The sequence below is a fragment of the Corythoichthys intestinalis genome, chromosome 3 (assembly GCF_030265065.1).
Source record: "Corythoichthys intestinalis isolate RoL2023-P3 chromosome 3, ASM3026506v1, whole genome shotgun sequence".
Lineage (NCBI taxonomy): Eukaryota > Metazoa > Chordata > Actinopteri > Syngnathiformes > Syngnathidae > Corythoichthys > Corythoichthys intestinalis.
In genome coordinates, this window is record NC_080397.1 from 6,777,442 (window position 1) to 6,797,229 (window position 19,788).

The following is a 19,788-nucleotide window of genomic DNA, read 5'->3' on the forward strand; positions in this document are numbered from 1 at the left end:
CCGACTTTACGACACCGGAGTTTTGTCCACTATTTTCTCTGCAGTCTTTTTTTTTTTTTAAATAATGTTTTGTGATGCATGCTTTTATTTTGGCGCAGGGAGCATAGAGCAGGTAGTACTCCCACACGTGAGTAAGAGCGCATGTACACACGAAGAACATATTTGGGCACATACAGCTGAGTGAGAGCTGCAAGCATTTGTTGCTTGTGAAACATCCACAGAGGCAACACCTGTATATAACACATTTCGTACTGTTTATTGTGTGTTTTCAATTGTGGTCAAATACTTGGGCCGAGTTTATGTGATTATTTTGATGATGTGCATATGCTAATTGATACTTGCTAAATGTTTGTGTAGATTGTTATTGCTGTATCAGCAGCTAGTTATGACCGCAAATTCGAATAGCTTAAGATGAAACATTTAATTTTTATTTTTGTTTCATTCTGCAAGTGTTGATGTCATGAGTAGCTGAATAAAGTTAGCAAACCACACGGACGTCTGACATCATTTCGGAGCTGAGCTCGCTGTCTAGCTAGGACTTAGCTCCACCGTTTTGGCGAGAGTGGTACAATGACATAATACCTGTTTTTGGATAGTTATATTGAAATTTGGGAGGAATTTAAAGAGTTAATTCATGCTTATGGGGAAATTCGGGTTAAGTCGCCAGCATAGGAACGGAACTCGTTCGTAAGACCTGTATATGGATAAATATTGGTTAATCATGGCATGACATTCCTTTAGCGTAGCTCCATCTAGTGGATGCATAAGCAACTACTAGTGCTACAACCACGACTACCACTACGGCGCCTTATAATGTGGTGCGCCCTATATTTGAAAACAATTTTAAAATAAGCCATTCTTTGCGGGTGCGCCTTATAGACAAGTTTACTCCGCGAAAATTGGGCGGAGCCATCTTTGACATTTTCTACTCCAGACTTCCTGTCTAGACAGAACACCATGCATTTCGGTTAAAGTAGACCAAGTTTTAACTGCCAAATCAAACCAGAGGAACCTACAGAATCTCCAAAAATGGATTCCGCACGGCGTCGATGAGACTTCTGGATTTTCTGTGCTGCGCGTGGTTGTGTGAACTCCTGGAAGCGCCTAAATATATGCTTGGTGGAATGTTTTGAAGTGTTCAGCTTCAAAGCGCCAGTGTGGATCTACCTCGCCATACACCTTAAATCGAAACAAGCAGTAGATTAAGGATTTGGCTCACAGTTTGAACCCTAAAAGATTGCATGCATGTTTGTTTTTAGCACTTCGTTCATGATTGTTCATGAACAAAATTCTAACAATCTGTGCAGCTTGTGTTAACATGGGGTGTAGATTGATACGCTAGCCAATTGTGTGACCAAAATGAGGCGAAATTACAAATATGATAGTTTCCGAATGCAGAAGGGCTGACAAGGATTACGTTGTTACAAGAATATAAACTCATTTTCATCTATAGTTATAGTTATGAGCTCATCGTACATGTACGGTATATATAAACACAAATGGTACGTCATTCTTTTTTATTGCAGATATTGATCGCAATAAAGCTTTTGGACAACATGATTCCAATTCTTATTTAAAAAAAAAAAAAAAATTGGAGCACATGCAAAACGTCAATAAATCACAATTCATTAAATTATTGGAAAAATATTAACAAAGGTGGACCATAAATCGAGCCTTCCATCATCAAGGTAGAATGCATGTAGTTTCGATATACTGGTCCTTCTAAAATAGATTAGCATATTGTGATAAAGTTCATTATTTTCTGTAATGTACTGATAAACATTAGACTTTCATATATTTTAGATTCATTACACACAACTGAAGTAGTTCAAGCCTTTTATTGTTTTAATATTGATGATTTTGGCAAAAAAGTAAGCAAAAACCAAAAATCCCTATCAAAAAAAAATTGCATATCATGAAAGGTACTCTAAAGAAGCTACTAACCTAATCATCTGAATCAACGAATTATATCAAAACCCCTGCGAAAGATTCCTGAGGCTTTTACCGCAATCATGGGCAAGACTGCCGTCCTGACTGCTGTCCAGAAGGCCATCATTGACACCCTCAAGAAAGAGGTTAAGACACGGAAAGAAATTTCTGAGAGAATAGGCTGTTCCCAGAGTTATGTCTCAAGGCACCTCAGTGGGATGTCTGTGGGAAGGAAAAAGTGTGGCAGGAAACACTACACAACCAGAAGAGGTGACCGCACCCTGAGAAAGATTGTGGAGAAGGGCTGATTCCAGACCATGGGGGACCTGCAGAAACAGTGGACTGAGTCCGGAGTAGAAACATCCTGAGCCACCGTGTACAGGCGTGTGCTAGAAATGGGCTACAGGTGCCACATTCCCCAGGTCAAGCCACTTTTGAACCCGAAACAGCGTCAGAAGCGCCTGACCTGGGCTACAGAGAAGCAGCACTGGACTGTTGCTCTGTGGTCCAAAGTACTTTTTTCAGATGAAAGCAAACTTTGCATGTCAGACGGAAATCAAGGTGCCAGAGTTTGGAGGAAGACTGGGGAGAAGGAAATGCCCAAATGCCTGAAGTCCAGTGTCAAGTACCCACAGTCAGTGATGGTCTGAGGTGCCATGTCAAATCCTGGTGTTGGTCTGTGTTTTATCAAGGGCAGGGTCAATGCAGCTAGCTATCAGGAGATTTTGGAGCACTTCATGCTTCAATCTGCTGAAAAGCTTTATGGAGATGAAGGTTTTATTTTTCAGCACGACCTGGCACCTGCTCAATACCAAAACCACTGGTAAATGGTTTACTGACCATGGCATTACTGTGCTCAATTGGCCTGCCAACTCTCCTGACCTGGACCCCATAGAGAATCTGTGGGATATTGTGAAGAAGTTCAGAGACACCAGACCCAACACTGTGGATGAGCTTAAGGCTGCTATCGAAGCATCCTGGGCCTCCATAACCCCTCAGCAGTGCCACAGGCTGATTGCCTCCATGCCACGCCGCATTGAAGCAGTCATTTCTGCAAAAGAATTCCCGACCAAGTATTGAGTGCATAGCCGATATAGTTAATTGAAGGTTGACTTTTGTATTAAAAAACACTTTTTTGTATTGGTCGTATGAAATATGCTAATTTTCTGAGTTAGGGATTTTTGGGTTTTCTTTACTTTTTTGCCAAAATCATCAATATTAAAACAATAAAAGGCTTGAACTACTTCAGTTGTGTGTAATGAATCTAAAATATATGAAAGTGTAATGTTTATCAGCTCGTTACAGAAAATAACTAACTTTATCACAATATGATAATTTTTTTGAGAAGGACTGGCATTTCCATCAACGTAAGTGTTGTTGTGAGGCACATAAAGTTGTCCTTCCTTGCCTAAGAGCGTTTTCCACCTGTTAACAAATGAACAAAAAATGTGTACAGTAATACTTGAATTTATGCGGGTTTTTTATGAGTTGTAGTAGATGGGTGTTTTCCATTTCTTTATCACTGAAGCTAATGCCAAGCTAATGATGTCCCAGCTGTGACGCAACACAGAATAGTCAATTTGAACATATTTGTACCTGTCATTGCTTTGTGGTGGCACTGTCTCCACATCTGCATTCATGAACACAAAATTCGCATATTCATGTATTAGGACTAGGGCTGTCAAACGATTAAAATTTTTAATCGAGTTAATTACAGCTTAAAAATTAATCGTAATGAATCGCAATTCAAACCATCAATAAAATATGCCATATTTTTTTGTAAATTATATATATATTCTGTAAAATAAATTGTTGGAATGGAAAGATAAGACACAAGATGGATATATACATTCAACATACGGTACATAAGGACTGTAGTGGGCATTTCACTCTACTGTCATTTAAATCTGTCTATGCTGTCCTCACTCCGAAGCGTCTACTTTTTCCAAAGCTAGACAGCTAGTGAACGACGCCTTAATAATCAGACTTCTTCCTTTTTCATCTGATTTATTAATAAAATGGCCTCAAACCATTGTCCTATTTAGACCATCGTAAAACTACAAAAAAAAAGTACACAAGCATTGCATTAGCAACAACGTTAGCTTAGCACGCTATACAGGTTCACTAAACATAAAAAATAAGCGTCTCATACAAAAAATATAACATTTCGCTTGCTAACATAATATGTACATTCTTTACAACTACCATACTTACGGACAAATCTTGTCCAAGGATCATATAAGCACAACATTACAACGTAGGCATCAGCCCGAGACGTCGTGCAGCCATATGGAACTGGGAAGAAAACAATAAACCATGTCGCAAAGCGTCCACAAGAGTTCGCTGTTAGACAGCACAAAAAGCTTTGCTGTAAAACTTACCAAAAAGCAGAATACTGTCTGAGCGGGACGTGTACGTTAACTGCGTCAAATATTTTAACGTGATTAATTTTAAAAATTAATTACCGCGCGTTAACGCGATAATTTTGACAGCCCTAATTAGGACACATTCAACTTTGTTGATGTGTAGGCATAATAAAATTCAAAACAATTATGGTTGTGGAGACTCTTAGCCACTCTTCATTTTGTACTCCCATGTTGTGATGATGGCAGATGGATGTGACATATCCAAATTGTCTTTTTTGAGGGATTTTGATGAGTAATGCCACTCCAGCTCCACTGTTGTTTTGGTTGGAGAAGTGTAAAACAGAAGTCGCGAGCAAAAATGCTGAAGTAAAACGGAAGTACCTCGGAAACTTGCCTATAGAGCGGAAAATATGGAGCTCCCATGCATCTTTTTGGTGATACCATGATGCAGAGCCCTTGTGCAGGCCCTGACAGACTTCTGAGCCAAAGATGACGCCAAGAGTTCAGTGCAGAAAACTCAGAGAGGTAAAATAGAACCCTAGAGAGTCTGCTAAAGACTTACAGAAATCACTGGCACAGTCCAATATCTCTGTGCACACATCAGCTATATGTAAAATTATGGCCAAGAATGGTGTTCATGGGAGGACTGCACGGCAGAAGCCACTGCTGTCTAAAAAAACATTGTTGCTTGTTTAATGTTCGCAAAAAAGCACTTGGACACTCCAAAGAAGTTTTGGCAAAATATTTTGTGGACTAATGAAACCAAAGTTGAATTGTTTGGGAGTAACACACAACGTCATGTGTGGAGTTAAAATGGAACAGCTCACCAATACCAACGCCTCATAGCTACCGTGAAGCATGGTGGAAGGAGCATCATGATTTGGGGCTGTTTTGCTATCTCAGGGCCTGCAACTTGCAATAATTAATGGAAGAATGAATTATTAGATTAATCGGGATTTTTGCAGGAAAACCTGAGGCCATATGTCAGCCGCAAAAAGGTAATGATCCAAAACATAGAAGTAAATCAACTTCAGAATGGTTTCAGAAGAACAAAATACACGTTCTGAAGTTGCCAAATGTCATTGTTTGCATGTTCTCCTCAGGTTGTTATAGTTAAACCGGACACTTTTTTTTTTTTACCTGTGTGATTTTGATCAGATCACATTTGATGGTGGTTTTATGCAGAAATGTGAGAAATTCCAAAAGGTTCCCATTTCATTCCATAGAAAATTCATGTGGGTCTTTTTTGATCCACTTATGAAAGCATTTCTTCAAATGTAAAAAAAAAAAAAGTTGGTGAAAAAATTGGAAGGCATATCAAAAACATGTATTATGATGAATACCTGGAGTGTGGATTGATAACAAATTTTATTATGAAGATATTTCAAGAAAACAAGCTTACCGGGTCATTTGTGACCAACTTCTGGATCTTAGGTTTTATTAAACCTATTATTTTCAGTTTAGCTATAATTAGTAAAAATAGGTTGCTAAAGTGTTCTGATTATTTTCCTGCAAAAATCGTAGTTTTCTGAGTGTGTGAATCTTTAAGAACATCAAAGATCCAATATTGTAATATAACATTTTAATTTTTAAATGTAAGTGAAGCAGCGAAGTCACCAAATGTTTTGACTCATTCTTACAAATAATCGCGAGTGATAGACACATGAAAATGTTGGGGTAAAACACGTCTTTATTGATCTTTTTCTTTTCCCTAATTAAATACATTTAGAATTGTTTTTGCTCCAAAGAATGCAAGCTTTTTGGCAATCGTGTATGTGTTGATTGTTGATAGCGGTCCAGTCACTTCAATATTGTTTATTTTCTCGACGTTTGTGTTTTTCTTCTTCTTGGCTTGCAAAAGACAATGTCATTATTCACTTTTTAAAAACAGTCTTCAACAATAAGAGCAAAATTCTTCACACAACAGCAAAATAAAACTGACCCAAAAAACATCAAAAAGAAAATTAGCCGCGGACGCACTTTTATAAACATAAGCGTAACCATTTTTTTCCTGTTTTAATCGTTTTTTTCTTCTTCACAAATTGATTAAAACACAAAGTGAAGCAACAATATCATTTAGTGTCTGATAGAAACAGAACATTCATCGGACAATAAAAATATCTTCTGAAAAAAAAGAAGAAAAAAAAAAAGGAAATTATTATTTGATTTTTTTTTCTCTCCACGCATCGCACACTCACAGCGGTGGCAACAAACCTTTTTAAAATGTACAAAGCTTACTTTTTTTTTTTTTTTTTACTGATTGATCACGTCAGAAGCTGCACACGGAATCGTCAAAGAAGGCACAAACAGACACAAAAGAACGGAGCACGAGCGCTGATCAGCACACAAACCGTCCAGATGCCGCTGTTTCCCGGTGCCCTTAAACGCCCCCCCCCCCCCCCCCAAACAATTACACGGTATACCTACAGGCCGCAGGAGCATTTGACGCCTTTTTAAATATGCTCAGCTAACAAAGTGCTAAATAAGTCATTTAAAGTCGAATAATTTCTGGCTAGGCCACTCTTGCTTAACTCTTTCAGTGCCATTGACGATAATAGATGTCCAATTCTTCTTTTTTCTTTTCAAAATATTCTTCTGCTTTGAACATAAAACATTTTTTGTCACTCGTAGAAATCCAATCCATTTGAACTGGAAGGGCTAATTTTCTGCCAGCCCTACCAGTTCAAATGGATTGGATGTCCATTGCTGTTATTGGCAAAAATAAAGCTCATTAAAGAAGCAATATGTAAGTCTGTTGGCCACAAACGGTACTGCAACCAGGATGAAAATATTGATGCGCACAACATCACCTTTCTTCCCCTGAGGACTGCTCGATATGTGCTTCGCAATGGAGAATCAAGCTACATTATCATACTAATGTTGCATTTCATTCAGAAACTAGAATTTGTAATTTCCGGAGAAATTTCGTGGGTAGCTTTGCTGTGCTAGTCGGTATACTCTGACTACGCGGTCCGTAGCACAAGCTCGCGCAGGTCCATGCACAAGTATCACAAGCGCGTGCAAGTCCACGCGCACGCACACAAGCGCGCGCAGGTCCACGTGGACACAGCACAAGCATGCGTATCTCCACGTAGCATAAGCACGCGCAGGTCTACATACTAGTAGTAAAAGTAACCATAGTTGAGAACAATTAAATAAACATTCTTGTTGTATAAGTAAACGTACTTCTAGTACAAGTATACGACGTATATGCATATCCTTGTCTTATTTCTGCAACATGAGTTAACGTAGCCTACAGAGCTCTGGCAACCTAGATGACAACAAAGAACATCTCATAAGTGATTGGTGGAGGGCGGTACATCTGTTGTACAGTAAACACAGAATTGAAACAATAACTTTTATAGGCTGACAATAGACTTTTAAAATAGGAAAATATCGGCTTAACTATTGAGGAACGTGTTTGAAGTATTTCCAAAAAACATGTTTCCTTAAAGTCTATTGAAATATTAAGGCTATTTATTAAGACAAAGTGCAAATCTTACATATTGCTCCTTTAAAGCAATTATGTTTATTAGAAAAAAATGTTATACAGGATTCATCATTTGTGTAGGAAAGCTGCGTCAAAAACTATCCTTTCAGATTTCCAAACCAATTTAGCGAGTCAACCAGCTAATTTAACGGAAGTTACGTTAGCATGGCTCTTTCCAAAGCTGCAGGCTAATTGGAGCTTAAGTGCTATGTTTCAAAGTGGCGGCCTTGTTTCAATTGGAAAAAAACAAACAAAAAAAAAAAGTCAAAATGAGGACTCGAAGCACCGTGTTGGGAGGCGGAACGGTAAAGGCCCGTGTGGCACTTGACATGCTCTTTGTATACACAGCTGCTAACAGTCATGCAGAGGGGGCACACTTGTCTTCTCGGCAAGCCACGCGCACGCACACGTACACACACACAAAGAAAATATAGTCCGTTTCCCATCACAAACACAATGTTTACTACTTAGAAAGGATAAACTACAGAGGGGGGTGTTTTTCTTTCCCTTTCAAACACATTAAGACTGTCCCGTGCTGACCTGCGGAGGCTAAAACACAAGATGTAGTACAATAAAAGGACGATTCGAGAGAACCGTCATAACCATGGCTTTTTTTGTGGCTGATGACTCTTTGCATAAATTGCTCGTTTTTTGGAGGGTCTGCGATAGAAGCAGGCGATGATTTGGGGGAGAAAAAAAAAAAAGCATTTTTAAGAAAGGGAAGAAAATCAACCCCGAGTCGCTGGCCCACCCTCCCTCATCTGGGAACGACGGACTGATTGATTCCTGACGCCATTCCTGAGCAACGTGGACTTGATGAGCGACAGCCAAGGATTCTGGGAATCAAAACAGAAAAATACGACTCAAATAAAAAAAGGGGGGGGAAAAAACAGCGTGGAGGAGGCGGAGTTTGATTTTAGTGGGGGGCAGCGACAGCGAATCATCTGCAGGATGAAAAAAAAAAAGTTACTCTTCAATATCAAATTGGCTGCCAGTGACGGCGATTTGGGCTGCCACCATTAAGTTATAAGAATTTTTTCCCCCACGCTTTGAACCGTGTAAGTTAAACTTTAGTAATGATGTGACAATACAGTGAAATGGCGCTATATCGCGATACAGTGGCACCTTGAAATACGATCATTTCAACTTTCGACGTAAAATCTGACTCGTCATTCGTCTCGACATGTGACGACATGCTCGAAATACGACGATTAATGACAGGGTCACAATTTCATTGTTTTCCCGCAAGACGGACACACGGGTTTCCGGAAGTTAAATTTAATATTTTTTAAGACCTAATTAAGACCATGTTTTAAAAACTTAATATCTATTTCACAGCCATATTGACAAAGAAAGACAAAATCCGTGAATTTGTTATTTCTCGAAAGTGGAAATGTGAAATGTGTGCGTGCAGGATGTAAGAATGCAGAATATTGAATAGGCTACTCGCACAACACCATCAATTTGGCTGCGTAAGCAGTTTTGTCGGCACCACAAGTGTTGGCAATGTCTGAGTCCGGGATCTTGTACCTCAAAAGCTCAGAAATGCCTTCATTGCCATTGTAGGAATTGTGTTAGCAGCGGTATGCAGAGTCAACAACAACTCTCAGGGTTTTCCCAACAAATTAAAGATTACGGCGCACCGCCACACCAAAATAAAAGCCGCCATGCCTGGCATATTTGATTTTTTTTTTTTTTTTTTAATTTAAAGATACATTATAATTTATAAATTGTATAAAAACAGGTATGTTATATGTCTGTGCTGCTATATGTGCTGGTGTGCGAAACCAGATGACCTTTTGAGTTGCTGCCACCTGTCGGTCAGAAAATTCACTGCATCTATTTTGTGACAGTTTGGCTCACAAGTCATTCACTTGCACAGTGCTGTGTCTCGACGGTCCTTGTCCGACCTCCATTCACCAGTCTTTATAAGTTAAAGTGACGATTATTATTGTGGTAACATCGCCAGAGAAATCTCCAGCTTCGTCATTTTTAAATCATTTATTTTAGAACTATTAACTTCGTATGTAGATGTACCACTGTACTTTGTATCCTAAAAGGTTATCGATATGCTCCCGCCCAAAATCAATAAATCTTTTGAAAAAGCTGTCACTGTTTACGAAGAAGAAAAAAATTATAAGCGGAACCAACAGGTTGCTTCCCAAATCTTCCACTAGAATAGTTTTGATGCTAGTTCACTGGTTACCATTAATGGCGCTTTTGACTGGCCACTCTACTCAAAATGGATTGGATGTCTAGTGCCATCAGTGGCACTGAGACCTAAGCATTCACAGCCAGCCTTCCTGGTTTTGGGTGCATTTACAGGTCACTATTCATTCAGAGGACATTCCTGTTCAGTAAAGGGATATATATGTTCCAAAATCAACAGGAACAGACTGAAAATCAACAGGAAATGACCTGAAAGACCCCTAAATCTTTGGCTGCCATTGACAGCCATAGAAGTCCAATCGGTTTGAAGTAGAAGGAATGGCAGCGAATGAACGAATGTTCACTCAATGCCACCTTCCCCCTTCAAATAGGTTTCAATTCACAGCACAAGCATGAAAAGAGCTTGCTTTTCTGTTTTTTGGTTGTATTGTAGAATATGGTAGAATTATTTCCTGATGGCGATAAATGTTGTATCCCTTTATCATGAGAATCATTACCCGTGAGCCTTGTACTATTGCAAATCGTATCGAATTAGATGTTCCCACCCCATAACGCCAATGTGGCTAATTTATTGCTTCTAACAGACTAATGAGCCACATGTCTTTTAGTGTGAATATCCCATAATGCTAAGTGGATACCTGTGGCATACACTTACACATAAATATATTTTTTCTTGTAGAGTTGCGTGTGTGCGCCTTAAGGTCCAAAAATGATGGTAATTGACAACTATTCTGATATTCAAGTAATTGTTTAGCAACATTTTTGACTTAAACATTATCCAAATCTCTTAAGAGGAAATATTTTTAAATTACTTTATCCACTTACTAAAAATATTTTTATTTTTGTTGTTGTATTTAAAAAAAAAAAAAAAAAAAAAAAAAAATTATGTTGAAGCTTTAATTTTTAAAAAAGTTTAAATGAAAAAAATCTAAAAAGGTAAAAAACAGTAAACCTTTTTGAATTCTTAATTATTTTAAATTAAATATAAAGAAAGAAAAAGTAGATACAGGTATTCACCCGAGTCTGTTCCTATGCTAGCGACGAAAAATTAAAAATAAATACAGATGAGCTGTCCTGAGCCGATCGCGTAGTCTCACTCTACCACCCTCCATTTCCGTGCTCTTTGTTGGTCAGGCAGGTCAGTGAGTATACTGGAGTTGCTTATTAAAGTTAATGATTGACAGACGTTGATGTTTGACCTTAACAGAAAAGCGAGCTTCAAAGCGCCGCATGCATCAAGTCATCGTTTATCTTGTTAAACAGTTGCTAAGGCATCTTATTGTGTGTAAGTGAGCAGCTTGAGCGGATTTGAGTGGACTCATTCAATGAAGCATTTAATAAAGCCAAGCATTTTTCTGCTTTATTCTTGTTTAAAAAAATAATTCGGCGGGACAATAACATGTTTAAAAGTTATCATTAATTATTACATTTGAAGTGCTTAAAAGCCATTTATTAGAATTTATATATACCGTAATTTCCCGAATATAATGTGCACTTTTTTCCCCAAAAATCAACTTGTAAAATCATGGTGCGCATCATAAACGGGTACATGGATGGAGACAGAAATATATTGCACACACACACACACTCATATATATATATACCTATATATCAGTGACGTGCGGTCAGGGGAGGCAGGTGAGGCAGAGCCTCACCTGTCATCATGACAAAAAAATGATAGCATCAAATTTATATTAATATTTGTCCATTGCTCTTTATGTATGACTCATTTCAAACATTTTTTATAATCAAAATCGCTGAATTTGCCAATTTCCTGTTCAAATAAAGAAATGAAATGAGGCAGCAATGAGTGAAGCCTCACCTCTGATTGCGCAATCCATAACAAACTGGGTTGATACATGGAATTGGAGCGTGCTGGTTGCCGTACATTTGCATGTCGCCATTATAATGTTTCCAGATACGTTTATTTGACCTGATTTTCCACAGTCTGGCTAATGTCTTTAACCCTTAAAGTTTAATGTTTGTTAGCAACATATTTAGTTTTGCTGATGGGAAATAAACCCACAGTGAAAAGGCACAGGTTGCGGCAGATAGTACTCTGGCGCACTGAAAGGGGGCGTACGTGAAACTGGACTTTCCGTCAAAAGTGGACGCGATTAACACCACACCGGAGCTAAAAGGTTTGCTTCAAACTGCGGGACAGAAGATAACTCGCGCTTTTCAAATGGACAGGTACACCCGAAAAGACTGGCTATGTGGCCGTCCTTCGAAAAATCGCCTTTGCTGCTTTCCCTGCCTTTTCTTCTCTACTTGTGCCAATGTCTGGACTAACACGAGATATTGTGACATTAAAAAACTACCACGAAGCCTCAGCAAACATGAGAGCTCGACCACTCACATTCAAAGCCTGATTGCTTTAAAAACTTTTGGAAGCTCAAGGATCGATTTGGCTTTAACGAACAGCGGAAGCTCAACGGTAGCAGCCACAATGCTAAGGTAAAAGAGAACCGAAAGAGTTTGAAAGATCTCATTAATGCAACCTGTATCCTAGCTAAACAGGAGTTAACATTTCGTGGTAACGATGAGCGTGTAAGCTCTTCTAATATATGTGGCATATATGTAGAACGATTACATGGTTTTGCTGAGAAAGATGAAAGGTTAGCTAGACATTTGGACACATCCACTGTGTTTTCTGGCTTGTCAAATAGAACACAGAACGATCTAATTGAAGCAATCCTCTCCATTGAGGCGGAGAGATTTTTTAAAGTAAAGGAAAATAAGGAGGACTTTTACAAAAAGGGCGTCGGTTTGCATAGGGACGGTAGGGACATGACACTACCAACTTTTCAGGATGCTAAAATTGTCCCCACCAACTTTAAAGCAACCTTATCTTTTTTGCATGATACAATGTTCAGTTATATAGAGAATTTAGATCTTTCGATAGTTCCATATGCTGTAAGGGTAGAATTGACCCTACCATTATTAAGTGAATTATTTTCATTATGTTTATGTTTGCTAATAAAAACCAGACATTTATTCAGGAAGTTTTCAAAATGTTTCTTTAGTATTTTTTTAAAACAAAGGTTTGAATCGAACAGTGTATCATCTGAACCAATGCACGTAAAAGTTATTATCAGTAGATAAGGATTTATTTTGCATTGATCATTTTGCCTATTAATTAATTAAGTTCATATACATGAGAAATGTGGCCCTTTGCCCCCTTCATCCAATCTGTTTGGTCTTATTAATGTCCCGTCCCCAGTAAAAAATGTACCTATAGGCAGGTTATGCTGTTATATCGTCCCTACGAATGTTGAGACCAAACCTATGCCTTTCCAAAGTAACGCCGGTTTTTGTGGTGAAGGACAGACGCAAGACCACAAACAGTTTTAATTTCAATCTTATAAAAAAGATTTTTTTTAAAAAGAGCTTAGACTAAGAAAAATGCAATAGAATATTTAAAAACTAAATTTTGGCCTTAAATAAAATATTCTTTGTTTTTCTTTTCACACTTTTTGTTTAGCAATCTGTAATAAATTGATTAAAGTATCAGAATTAAAAGTTTTAAAAACAACTGAATATTTCACTAAAGGTCAGAACTGAATTCTGTGGTTTTGTACACCACTCTTTACTCTCATTTATGTTGCATGAATTATAGAATTGCGACGGCCAACACATTGAGTGTGTAGAGCAAATGCATGTTATTTTCTTACTTTTACGTATCGATAATATGTCCCGTGTGTGCGTGTTTTGTGAAGAATGCTGATGAGATATGAAATAACCAGTAGCCAATTGAATAAGCTACCCTTTTTGGTTTATATATTCGGAAATCTGACACTAAAGGAGTCAGTGCCTCACCAACCATGAACCTCACCGCACGTCACTGCTATATATAAACTAAGCACCAGAGTCCCAGTCACCTAATTTTTAAGAATCTGCCGATACCGGGAAAAAATTGTTCAAAGAAAAAGAAAAAAAAAAGTTTTAAACATGTTACTGTCCAACCGTGCTGCCTTCATAATGTGAGTGTGTGAATGTATTAAAAAAGAAAATGTAGAAAAATGCTTGTCTTTATTAAATGTTTCACTGAATCATCTGCCGCTAGTGTTTAACAAGCTAAACAATGATTGACGCATCCGGTGCCTTTGAAGGTAGCTCTTTCAAGCTTCTCTGGCAAGATCAAAGCTTCAATGCCGGTCTATCATCATTAACCTTGTTACCGAGCAAACTCCAGTGCAGTTGACCAAGTAAAGCACCAAGAGGGAGAGTGAGAGGTTGTACGAGCGTGAAGCAGAAAAACACAAATATATTTCTAAAATGAAAAACCAATCCTTTTTACCCGATTCCGATCCTCTAAAAAATCCTGCAATCGGCCCGATTTCCGACCATGTGATCGGATCGGGACATCCCTATTTTGACCACAATTGAAAACGCACAATAAACAGTACAAAAGGCGTTATATACAGGTGTTGCCTCTATAGATACTTCAAAAGCAACAAATGTACACGCAGACTTGCAGCTGTAATCTCCCACCCCCGTCTCTCTCTCACTTGGCTGTGCGAATTTTCGTGGGAGCAAATAGGTTCTTCATGTGTACATGTGCGCTGTCTTGCATGTATAAGTACTACCTGCTCCAACATAAAAGCATGCATCACAATACAAAAGTCAACATTATTAAATAAATAAATAAACGACTGGAGAAAAAAATGGTGGACGAGACTCCGGCGTCATTAAGTCGAAATCACTTAAGTTGGTCGGGTACGTCGTAACCGGGACACTAACTGTATTTTCTGATTTCTGCAGGCCTTGAAAGCAGATCATTATGTTCATAATTAATCAAAATAACATTTTTACACACATCTGCTTTGGAAAAAATGTATACAAGTAGTTTCTCTAAATTATATTGATAGTTAAGTTTTTCTAGGCGTATTGTTTTGGCTTTCAAAGCACACTTCCGATTAAAATATAAAGTTCAAAGAAATTTATCAGTCGGCGTGAGCGATAAGCGATATGAATAAATTTAGTTTTTTATTTCTTTGTGAATGATTGAAAAAAAAAAAAACTAGTTTTTTTCCTGCAAAAAAAGGAAATCTACCAACCAGTTAATCGCCAGATTATTTTATAATACAGAGTTTGTTTCTTTGAGTAGTTATAACATTGAATATGGGGTGTGAAAGGCCAAATAGGGGGAGAAAAAACATTTAAAACAGAAATTTTGAAATTGAAATTTTATATCAATGTTTTCAACTTTTAATAATTTCTTGTTTTGAGCTTGCTTTTTCTAGTCTCCTTAAAAAAGTAGAGGGCAGAAAAAGAAAAAAAAGAAAAAAAAACGGAAATTTATTTGTACATAAAGTTCTTTACATAGCATACGATTAGTCAACATTTTGCAGGAAAAACGTTTTGTGGCAGCCCAATGTCACTGGTTGACTTAAAAAGCCATCAACTGACCTAGCGTGAAGCGTTAGGATCGGAACCCTGGCTGGAAGCGTGCCGTCTCCTCAAAGATCAACTCTTTCAGCGTCTCCTTTGGGAGGTCGTCTAGCTCCATGTCGAACTTGAACGGCGCCTCAGCGACGGGCTGCGGCGAAAAGCAAACGTCGACATCGTGCGAGGATGCTCACCGATGGCGTCGCTTACCTCATCGGTGGGGTCGTAATATTGCTCCAAGTAGGGATGCGCGAGGGCCTCCTCCACTTCGATCCTCTTGTGGGGGTTGAAGGTGAGCATTTTGTCCAACAGATCCAATGCTGTCACACAAAAACAGCATGAAAAATATTGGTAATGTAGCAAATTTTCCAGTAGAGGGAGCCAAATAGACTGATAGACGTTCAATCCATTTCGAATGGAAAAGGGCCTCTTTGTCAAAATGGACTGGACGTCTATCACTGACCTCCGTGAAGTTGGCCCTGCATCAGACGCAAATTTACAGAAAAATTATGTTTCTGCTTGGTTTGAGCTTGTTTGTGCTGAAAAAAAATTCGTTTGTGAGGTCAATCTGAGGTAGCCCCCAATTTTGATTAAAAATGGCGTCAATTGTTTATGCTGTAAAAATTTTCGTTTGTGCTGCTATCATTTGAGATATTGAGATATTAATTTCGAGTGATGACGTCATGCAGCCACCCCATTTACTGCAAAATGGACCCGAAATGGGGCCATTCATTTATGCTACGTTTGTGCTGTAAAATGTGCCAACAACTAGTGCAAACGTAACAGAAATGAAAGGCGCACCCCTCTGTTATTGAGAGTTGGTACGCGTCGTCAGCTGCGACGGAGTTGCTGCGATTGACGTCATCACTCAAAATTAATACGAAATATCTATGAAATGATATTTTATAGCACAAACGAAGCATAAACGAATGGCACCATTTCGGGTCCATTTTGCAATAAATGGGGGGCTGCGTGACGTCATCACTCGAAATTAATATCTCAACACATAGACTTCATAATGTATTGACGGATCAGGTCGGCCATGCACTGCACCTCGCATTCAAGTAGGGGGCCGCCCACATCAACAGGAGCTATTCACAAACACGCATGCAGCGATCTAATGCCCGATTTCTGTTGAAAAACTATGAACGCTGTACCACATACAAACAGGAAGGGTTGTCTCAGGAGTGATTTGTTTGAGGATTCATGGTAATTATTATATTTTTCGTAGCATGCACACGCAGTTTGAAACGTAAAAAAACAATGGGAGAAATTAGCCGCGACTGCGTTGGCATCATAGTTCGCAATATTTGCGTAAAATAAAAGCTAACTGCACTTTTTTTTTTGCTTGTAACCAAGAATTGAGACTGTTTAACATCCATATCTATAAAGAATTCAGGGATTTAAGCATTTATTCACAAGAATTTTCACCGGAAAAGCTCTGTTTACATCAAGCGGCCGCTAGCTATATTCACTAACAGACTGGCATTGTACTTTGACATATTTATGTGAAATAAATACTAACTGCACAGTTTTTTTTTGCTTTTAACCAAGAATCGAGACTGTTTTACGTCCATATCTATAAAGAATTCAGGGATTTAAGCATTTATTCACAAGAATTTCAATGTAAAAAGCTCTTCGTCTGTGATTCCACTCTGTCAGCTTTGACGGCCTCGCCAACAATGCAGGCCCCCTATTTATCGGCCCCCGCCCTGTGTCCCGTCAATACATTATGAAGTCTATGCTCGACAAACAAAAAGGACAAACAAAAAATTTTACATACAAATGATGGACACCATTCATAGCCATTTTTAATCAAAATTGGGGGCTAGTTGACCTCAGTTTGACCTATAAAAGAATTTTTAATATCACAAAAGCAGCGCAAACGAATGACATAATTTTTCCATAAATTTGCGTCTGATTTCACGGAGGTTTATCACTGTCAAATTTCTTTTACAGTGTGGGTTATTTTCAACATCTTCAGACCTTTGGCATCAGCGTTAGGAAAGAGACGGTTCCAGGGTACTTTGCAGCGCAGCGGCAGAGACAGTAAATAATTCCTGGCTTTGATGTTGATGATGCAGTTTAGGTCCTCCTGAGAAGGGGAACCCAGGATACCTGAAGACAAAAAGATTACCACGTTAGAGGAGGACGTGGATATCTAAAGAAAACAGTTTTACCCAGAATGTGGTTGAGTTGATCCAGGTAATGTTTCCCGGGAAATATGGGTCGGTTAGACAACATCTCAGCCAGGATGCAGCCCACTGACCAGATGTCTATGGACTTGGTGTAGCCCTGAAAGTCAACCCAGAGACGGGAGAGGATCAAACCTACTCAAGGCACACGTTATGAATCCGGTTCCATATGTCCGTATGTCTGTGTTCAAGATAATCCCTTTATTTGTTCTAGAGTTATCATCAAACTATGGAATATTGAACGGAAGAGGATTACATTTTTGGGGTAATGAGTAGGGACGTCCCAATTAGACATGTGCCGATTACCAGTTTCAAGGTATACCGTGGTACGAAAATGTCACGGTTTCAAAACCGCAAAATTTTTCCGTCATACCGTCACTAACGTATCGATTTTTTATGTCTAAAAATGCAGGTAGAAATCCTTCGCTTGCAGTCAGCTGTGCTACACGATGGCTGGAGGAGGTACAACTCCTGAACTTTTTCCCCTATCAAAGAAAATGAAATCGCTGGTATGAGAATACTTCGGCAACAGAAAGGTTACTGATGGCTACAGCTTAGAGGGCCAACCGACATGTAAAACATTTTTTCGGGAGGGTGGCTGCCAAGGAGGCAATACCTCCAATAGGATTTCGCATTTATACAAAAGTAAAGGTTGGTAAACACTGTCATGATCGTTTCCCACCAGCTACGGGAGTTAACTCCAGCATGTTTAGTGTGACTAGCGGTTGTAAAACATGTGTTTTTGTTCTCTCTTGACAACTGTCGTGTTGAGAAAGAGTGTGTGTATAATGTAAACATGATACGAGTCATACACACTTGCTTTTTATGGAAAATAATTCAATTATTTTTGTTCTGATGGTAATAATGTTCAGCTGCAAGTTTAGGCTCAAGGATGTATATGTATATGGCTGAAAACACAGACAAGGTTGAAAAGACAGTTTCTGCTCTTGCACCCCTATTTAAAATAAACTGCTGTATTTTAAGCCAAAATAACTGTTGTGTTTTAGAGAACAATATGTCTCTATGCTGCTATAGGAGATTCATCCCGCATTTAGCCCCCGAACTATTTTTAATTTGTCAGTTTCACCCTGGAAACGCTTACAGACGTCACGCAACCGTTTGTTTCAACCCAGCCATAAAACAAAGGTAATTAATTATATTATTCAAAATGTCTGTCATTTTTTAGCTTAGAATCATTAATTGATGTCTAATATTTTGTTTAAAAAAAAAACAACTTTAAATAATTGTTCAGTCGCATATTTTAAAAAAAAATTTAAATTCTATCACAATGAAAAAATTAGCGTCTATAAAAAAAGTCGCGGATATCTACCTCATAACTATCGCTTAATTGTGTTTTTTTTTTGTTACTATCGCATTTTCTCCGATATGTTAGATAAATAATCAATCCAAAAAAAGAAAAATTGGGGGGGGGGAAAAACGTTTAAAATGATAAATGTATGAAAAAGAAAATCTCGACCACTCCTTGATGTCTGTGATTTCTGCATCACGATCCTTGTTATATTACCATGTTTCACCCATAAAATCCCCCCAAAATCCGGCTGTGGCCATTCACATGTGTCTTGACACTCGATGATAAATGCTTCATGGAGTTTTTGGATCGAAAAGAGGTAAGGTTTTTTTTCTTTTCTTTTTTTAATGCCCTCCTGTTTTCTTCCCCCAAAAAATAGAGATTTTAAGTTTTCCAATGATGTATCACACATGCAAATAGGAAAATTGTGAAATTTGGTTAAACTGGGGGTCTCAGAGCGAGACTTCAAGTCACCCGAGTTATCATACCGTCCGAATCTTATACTGGTACATGCCTAATCCCAATCACATATTTGTGCACCCGAGTAACCCGTTTTTGAAATCTGCCGATACAGATATAACCCCCCCCCCCCTCCCCAAAAAGCAAAAGTTCCAAACGTAATACAGTACTGCACCTTTTACAGTACTTCCTCTTGTGTTGTGGGATATAAAACGTATATATTTTTGTATGCTGCAGCGATACCATTGTATTTCTGAATTATTTTGTTACCTTTTAGCCCTTAAAAGTAAAAAAAAAAAAAAAAAAAAAAATTAGGACGGAAGGATTTTAGGTAAAATCAACATTGCGATATACAGTATATTCCTAAGGTTCCACACTTGCTTTTTGCATTGGTTACACTGGTGCGCCTAACTTGAGGGGGCGTACTAACCACTGTCCCACCGTGCTGCCTTCATAATATGAATTATTTTCAAACAAGAA

The 19,788-nt window shown here is 38.4% G+C and overlaps 1 protein-coding gene across 2 annotated transcripts in view; it reads right to left on the reverse strand.

The window, feature by feature from the left end:
• Positions 1-5,948: 5,948 nt before the first annotated feature.
• mapk1 (mitogen-activated protein kinase 1) overlaps positions 5,949-19,788 on the reverse strand; it is a 47,037-nt gene continuing 33,197 nt past the window's right edge. The window contains exons 5-9 of one of the 2 annotated variants that reach the window (XM_057831620.1): positions 17,526-17,640; positions 17,332-17,463; positions 15,556-15,665; positions 15,367-15,496; positions 5,949-8,621 (exon numbers count right to left, since the gene is read on the reverse strand). In XM_057831620.1, coding sequence (XP_057687603.1) covers positions 15,380-15,496; positions 15,556-15,665; positions 17,332-17,463; positions 17,526-17,640 — 474 coding nt within the window. In that variant the 3' untranslated portion in view covers positions 5,949-8,621; positions 15,367-15,379. Of the gene's footprint in view, positions 8,730-15,366; positions 15,497-15,555; positions 15,666-17,331; positions 17,464-17,525; positions 17,641-19,788 lie in introns of both variants that reach the window. The other variant, XM_057831619.1, reaches the window with a different exon arrangement.